The sequence below is a fragment of the Bacillus rossius genome, chromosome 3 (genome assembly GCF_032445375.1).
Source record: "Bacillus rossius redtenbacheri isolate Brsri chromosome 3, Brsri_v3, whole genome shotgun sequence".
Lineage (NCBI taxonomy): Eukaryota > Metazoa > Arthropoda > Insecta > Phasmatodea > Bacillidae > Bacillus > Bacillus rossius.
This window is the reverse complement of record NC_086332.1, coordinates 76,379,078-76,385,663: the sequence shown is the minus strand read 5'-3', so window position 1 is coordinate 76,385,663 and position 6,586 is coordinate 76,379,078. Positions and strand designations below refer to the sequence as shown.

Here is a 6,586-nt window from a genome sequence, read left to right as displayed (position 1 = left end):
TTATAAATTTGAATAATATCAACTGTAAGCGTTGTAGAGCTTTGGTTCAAGGTTAAAATTAAACAGTAACTCAAACAGTTTTTGATAAGCGCATGCGCGAATACTGCTTTGTTGTTTTCTCGCTTGCTCTTTCTCCAAATAGTAGAGAGTGTACCTGTAAACTTCAAATAGCAACAAGATGGAGCCCCTCCCCATTGGAATCTCTTTGTACGAGAGCTGTTGAACGTCCAAGTCCCTGACAGTTGTATTGGTCATAATGGCCGAGACGACACAGCTCTTTTTTGCTGGCCTACACGTTCACCTTACATAACGCCTATAGGAATTTTCTTTTCTCCAGGCTTTATAAAAGATCTTGTTTACGTTCCGCCGCTACCTAATGATTTGCCAGAGTTGTGACACAGCATTGAAGAGACTATTGCTTCTATTACTCCGGACGTGTTAGCCAAATTGTGGGGGGAAATGTAGGCCTACTTCAGTAATACGGCATACATCCAATCCAAAGGTGCACATAATAAACATTTGCAAGAAAAACTAGTTTAGTTGACCTTTGTTGTAAAAAGTGTAAATTAAAATGTTATAATATACCATTGAAACTGGGCCATTCTTTTATGGACATTCTCTATACATATTTTGCTATTCTGGCACGCCATCTCGACGAGCCGGGCTCGCAGCACTGTCCGGCTCTGGCAGCACTGTCCGGGCAGCCTGGTTTCGCTTTTCCGAAACAACTGCAGTAGAATGGTGGGTGGTGCCTTGCTGTAGGCCAGTGGTGGTCGACGTTTTGAATACCGCGGTCCAAAATGCATGCATTTGAATATCTAGCGGGCTAACTAGTAACGTGTACGAAGTTTTTTTTGTGTCTACTTTTATTCATTTATGTTTTCCTTCTTTTCTTGTAATTTTTACAATCACACCTTGTTTTACATTAAGTAAGCTTACAAAAAATAAGCTTGTATTTCAGTGGTACTTGCAGGGTTTTTTACAAAAAAAATCTACCGTTTTAAAAAATTATAAAACATATGTATTTCAATTATAAATGCGATGTATATGAAAGAAGCAATAAATTAATAATAATTCATATGCCATTTTTGGTTATGATAGAACATAAGTGGAATAAAAAATAAAAAATTACATCAATATAGTCATGTTAGGGAGGGGTTAGTATAACTTCAACATCTTAAAAAACAACAAGCGGAGAGTGCGGTGTCGATTAAATTTTTATTTTACAAAAAAATCCGTACACACAAAGGTGTTTTAGAAGTCCAATACTGATTTATTTTTCTTTGGGTTTGGTAGCAGATACTTCCAATTGAAAATATCTGAAGCTGCGAACAATTTACTTAAATAAATTTTAATGATTTGAAAAGCTATTTCAAATACTCAGAGCACTCATTTGCATGCAAAAATGGGGATGGGGGCGAAGCAACACTATGATCATACTAAGAATAAAACACAAAGAACTATAACTTTCCCAAATTGCCAAAGGAAATATCCTAACCATATGCCTCAACGTTCCATAACTAGTAGTTTTGCGAACAAATTTGCTACCATGATAACGAACAACTTTATCATTGGATGAATACACATAAAAAACTAGGGCTTACCTGAAATACTAATTATTTACCGCAAGTAACGGTTATTGCTTTATACTGTAAACCATGGGCTCAAAATCATTCAATTCATATATATATATATGTATATATATATATGTATATATACAGGGTGTAAATGAAATGGCGGAAAATCTCGCGGATGCAGGTAGCCAGACCTACACCAAGAAGAATGGGTAGAGGAACCACCCCTCTGTTGCCAATAGTATGGGCGCAAAACCACTGTGAATGTAATGTTGGGGAAACGGTAAAGCGAAGATAAATCAACAACCACAACTAATGAAACGCTGAACTTCCGGATTCAATTTAGATGCATGACAACACGTATGCATAGAATAAAAGGTGACCACAATTCCATCGCATACGTAGGAAACATGGCGTCGCCTCTGTTGTGTGCAACACGCCTAGTAGCGTCTTGCCAGCATGTTACCACATGCGGGCTGCGCGTGTTGCCTACCTGTCCGCATTGTCATAATGCTCTGACTTTGAGTGCCTGTATCTCAGAAACGGTTTGTCTGAGCGTGTTCAAGTACGAGGACCTTTTATGTTCCTTATGTCATTCCTGTTATTGTTTCACAACGATAGCTTAGAACATGCGTACAGGTACAGTAATACGTGCATAGTAACAGAGGCGACGCCATGTTTCCTACGTATGCGATAGAATTGTGGTCACCTTTTATTCCCTACATACGTGTTGTCATGCATCTTAATTGAATCCAGAAGGTCAGCGTTTCATTAGTTGTGGTTGTTGATTTATCATCGCTTTACCGTTTCCTCAGCACTACATTCACAGTGGTTTTGCGCCCATACTATTGGCAACAGAGGGGTGGTTCCTCTACCCATTCTTCTTGGTGTAGGTCTGGCTACCTGCATCCGCGAGATTTTCCGCCATTTCATTTACACCCTGTATATATATATATATATATATATATATATATATATATATATATACACACACTTATGTAGAAACGAGCCAGGACTTGCTAGAAATTTTACAAGAAATAGGACTTTTAACCTATACGCTCTACATGTACATTTTAAAACGTATATTACAAATAAATAAACATTTAAAAAATAATCACTAAGCTAGTAAACAAACATACGACTTCTGCCTCGTTGTTTAAGACCGCCCGTGCATCGGACGCTCAGAATGAAGCTGCAACTCGCCGCTGAAACTGCTGGCGTCCCGGAGAGATGACAGGCGGCTTCCTCGCCTGCACTCGAGAAACTGGGCCTCGGAATCCCGCAGCACAACACTGGACTACGTCAACACGGCGTGCCGTCCACAGCTCCAGTTGCAACCGGAACGTCCGCCACGTTTCCACACTCGCTCCAGGGCTGGCGAGCGAGCGCCTCCAAATGCTGCCGTGGTCACCAAGTTCCGCGAATCCCAGGGCTGTCTACTACCTGGTCGCCACCTCTAACCACTTCCCACAAGAAATAGTGCAGTCTATGTTTTCTCCACGGACGGAACTTCACTACGTCCAGGGTAACGAGCGCCACTTAAATCCAACTCCAATAGTAGAGGGTATTTCACAAATAAAGTGTCTCTCTACACGGGCTGTCGCTCTTCGTCTGTCATAGTCCAGTTCACTGTGGCAATCCCTTCAAAATAATTCTTATAAAACCATTCAACAGCCAGTTACGAATGCAACGCCGCGCCCAGCACGCCACCTGGAAAAAACTTTCACTTCCGGTCGTCTTACTCCCGAGTTCTTCTGCGTAACTCGTGGCCGGTGTCTTCTCTCGCTACTCGCTCCGCGAGTCCAACCTACTGACCTGTATAGTCTATCTAAGTGTTCCACCTCGGGAGCGATACTTCTTACCACTGCAGAAACGCGTCGACGGTCGAGCGCGGCGGCACTTCTGCCGCGCAGCTCTGGGCTGTCGTAGCAACTCCACGTTTCTCGATTATTCAAAACTAGCTTCGTTCGGACCCGTCTGAGAGCCGGGTCGCAGTTCACGGACCTTCGTTCACCTCGGAGAACCTTCTGAGCAGCTAGTGGAGTGCATAGTCGCACAGGGATGACCAGAGCCACCAGGAGTGTTGCTGGTGGTAAACATATCAGGGGGACAAAACATCAATGTTTCAAGGGCGTAGTGTTCAGGTGTCACGGAACACCGGTAAAAATCACACTTCTCACTTATGGAAATTGGCAAAGGACAATTAATAAAATTTGAATACAAATGAATTCAGCTTACCAGTGGATAATGCAGTGGCAGAAACAGAATTATTTTTTCCAGGGAGGAGGGGAGATTTGGAAAAATAGATAACTATTAAAGTTTGAAATTGATTATTCGAAAATCTTACGTCAGCGACAAGAGGTTTCGACTGTTACATTAATATAAGTCTCAAAAGGAGTCTCTTCCTGTGTACCTTGTTGCTCCAGGCTTTGGGCAGCTCACCCTGCATCATCCAAAATAACCTACCACCGACACCGGAATATCGCAACTTTTTTCATAACTTCGCGGAAGGGAGGGGGGAAATATCACTTATCCTCCCTCTCCTTGCTTCCGCCATTGGATTAGTGCTTTCCTGTTGGTGTGGCGGGCCACTGTTCAAACACTGGTGGCCTTTGGGGTGGCAGTTTTAAGAAATTTTTTGGAAAATAGGAGTGAAGTCAGTATGTTATTTGGGGTGATATAGAGTGAGCTGCTAAAACACCTGCAATTTCAACTTCTGTAGGTCCCATGTAAATGTGTTAATGTAAATAGTATGTAAGATTTATTTTTTGTAATATAGATGTAAATTTGTATTTATTTATTTTTCCTATTTTTGTTTTCTCCCTTTCCCCTGAACCACGGAAAAAATTCCTGCGTACTCCACTGCTTGGTGGTTGAAAACTGGCCCGTGGGCCATATGGATTGGCTACCACTGCTGACTCGTATGGAGTATTCCCGGTCCTAACGACCTCGTCGTCCACGAGCAGGCAGTAGCGCGCCTCCGCCCGCCCGGCCACACAGGACGCGCGCCCCCCTTTTCACCCGCCGCTCCCCCGTCCAGCGCTGATTGGCCGGCGCGCGCTTGGAGGGGGGAGGGAGAGGGGATGCCGCCGGAGTCGCGCAGTTGGTCCGTGTCGGCGACATGACGCGCCTCGCGGGGGCAGTGTGCTGGGCCGCGGCGGTGCTGGCCCTGGCCGCCGCGCGCGCCGACGCAGGTGAGTCCTGGCCGGGCTCTCGACCGCCTGCTTGCTCTGAGGCCCCTCCTACAGTGGCACGTAAACACTATCTACACTATCGCGTCTGCTGCTTCCACAAGGCACGGAAACGTTACGAAAGACAACCAATAGCATTGCATTTCAAGGTTACGAAATATAAATTAATTAAAAATATATATGCTTCGAGATCATAGCATGGGATAGAATTTACACATAAAAGAAAAATGAAACCACAAAGTAATATTAGAATACTAGATATTCTTGTACTCGAAACAAGTTTTAATATATTTAGAACATAAACAAATATGACTACCACCGCAGCCAAGTACTCGGCTTCTATCGCTGGCACACAGCAACGTAAACGGAAGAGCTCAGAATTGCCGAGCTAACCCATATCGGGTCCGTCCCCGTCTGCGTGCTATTGTGGAAACTGTTCCGTGATCTCCGTCTCCATTTACGTGAACCGTCACCGTTTCCATGACATCATAGAACGGACCTAAGAGCGCCGGGGTCGCTAAGGGCGACAGTGGCTCGCGCATCACACGCCTATTCGCTTCTACGCGCCAGGAACCAAACTGGCGTGCAGTCTTCGCTTTGGTAACGCGCCTCTATGGGACTTTAAGTAGTGACCCAATAAATTTATTGTGGAATATATTAAAGATAGTCCCTCTGCAATTGCCTTTACCATTAACAATACTTTTTGTAGAATTTTTCATAGCTAAAACACCCACGAAAATACCTATTTTAGCCTGTTTCACCCCTTTCGGTATACTTACGAGTCGAGGTTTGAATTGCCAAAGAAGTTTCACTTCTATCACCTGTACTGAGATATGTGCTATTTTTTTCTTTTTTTCGTCATTCCTTTTATTTAAGGGCTACTGACAGTAGGCAAAACGAAGAGGACAATTTTACTTCCGGGTAGTATCTGGCGTGGAGGCTGCCAGGGATTTCAAACAGAGCTCGGAATTTTGGTCAAATATGCATGGATTCAATATGTGCTATTCGCAATACCACGAGACAGAAGACCAACTACTGTTCAATCTTTCATCGTAATATATATATAATTTAATGTGGAAAATACCTGAAAAATAAATTTAAAAATGCGTCTCTACATGCTTAAGGAAAATTTAATGCACATTTAAAATATTTGTTTCCTTACTTACATATGCTAGCATTCAGACCAACTATTTATTAAATACATATCTAATTTACTGACTTTCGATTTGTTTATCAAATTTTAAAAGCATGGCAAAACTACTGTCATGATTGTCAAGTTTGCGAATTAATATAGCAACTGCGACAAAAAAAAAACGAAGATTCAATAGTACTGAGTGTCCACTCCATGGCCACATAGATAGGTTTGGCAGCTTCCTTTCATTCTCCGTCCGTTCAGCACCGCCTTGTTGGAGACTTCATCTACATCCTTACTACATCGTGATGTAGAAGTATACACACCTGAACTACCAGCACCAAACTTTTCGCTTTGTTTTCATCACTTCAACGACTGCAAAACTAACCTACCTTAGGAATTTGAGCCATTTTACATTATCTAATAAATTATGTTATTCGCCTAAACAAATAAAATAAATATTTCACCTAACATCGCAAATTAAACACACACAACAAACCTCTCACCGAACGCAACAAACTAAGTGCACATAAAACACTACAAGACCTACAAACCACCAAAGTTTAAAAACCATAAAAAAACATCTTCACTCTCTTGGCTTTATGGAAATAATAGTTGACTGTCAATATTCCTCTTGTATATATTCTATTTACGCCAAAAAACAAATTGTCTTTTCACCGTTTAAAGAT

The 6,586-nt window shown here is 42.3% G+C and overlaps 1 protein-coding gene across 1 annotated transcript in view; it reads left to right on the top strand.

The window, feature by feature from the left end:
- The first annotated feature begins 4,653 nt into the window (after positions 1-4,653).
- Positions 4,654-6,586, top strand: part of LOC134530926 (acetylcholine receptor subunit alpha-type acr-16-like) — a 63,515-nt gene continuing 61,582 nt past the window's right edge. The window contains exon 1 of the mRNA XM_063366241.1: positions 4,654-4,768. Coding sequence (XP_063222311.1) covers positions 4,696-4,768 — 73 coding nt within the window. The 5' untranslated portion in view covers positions 4,654-4,695. The remainder of the gene's footprint in view (positions 4,769-6,586) is intronic.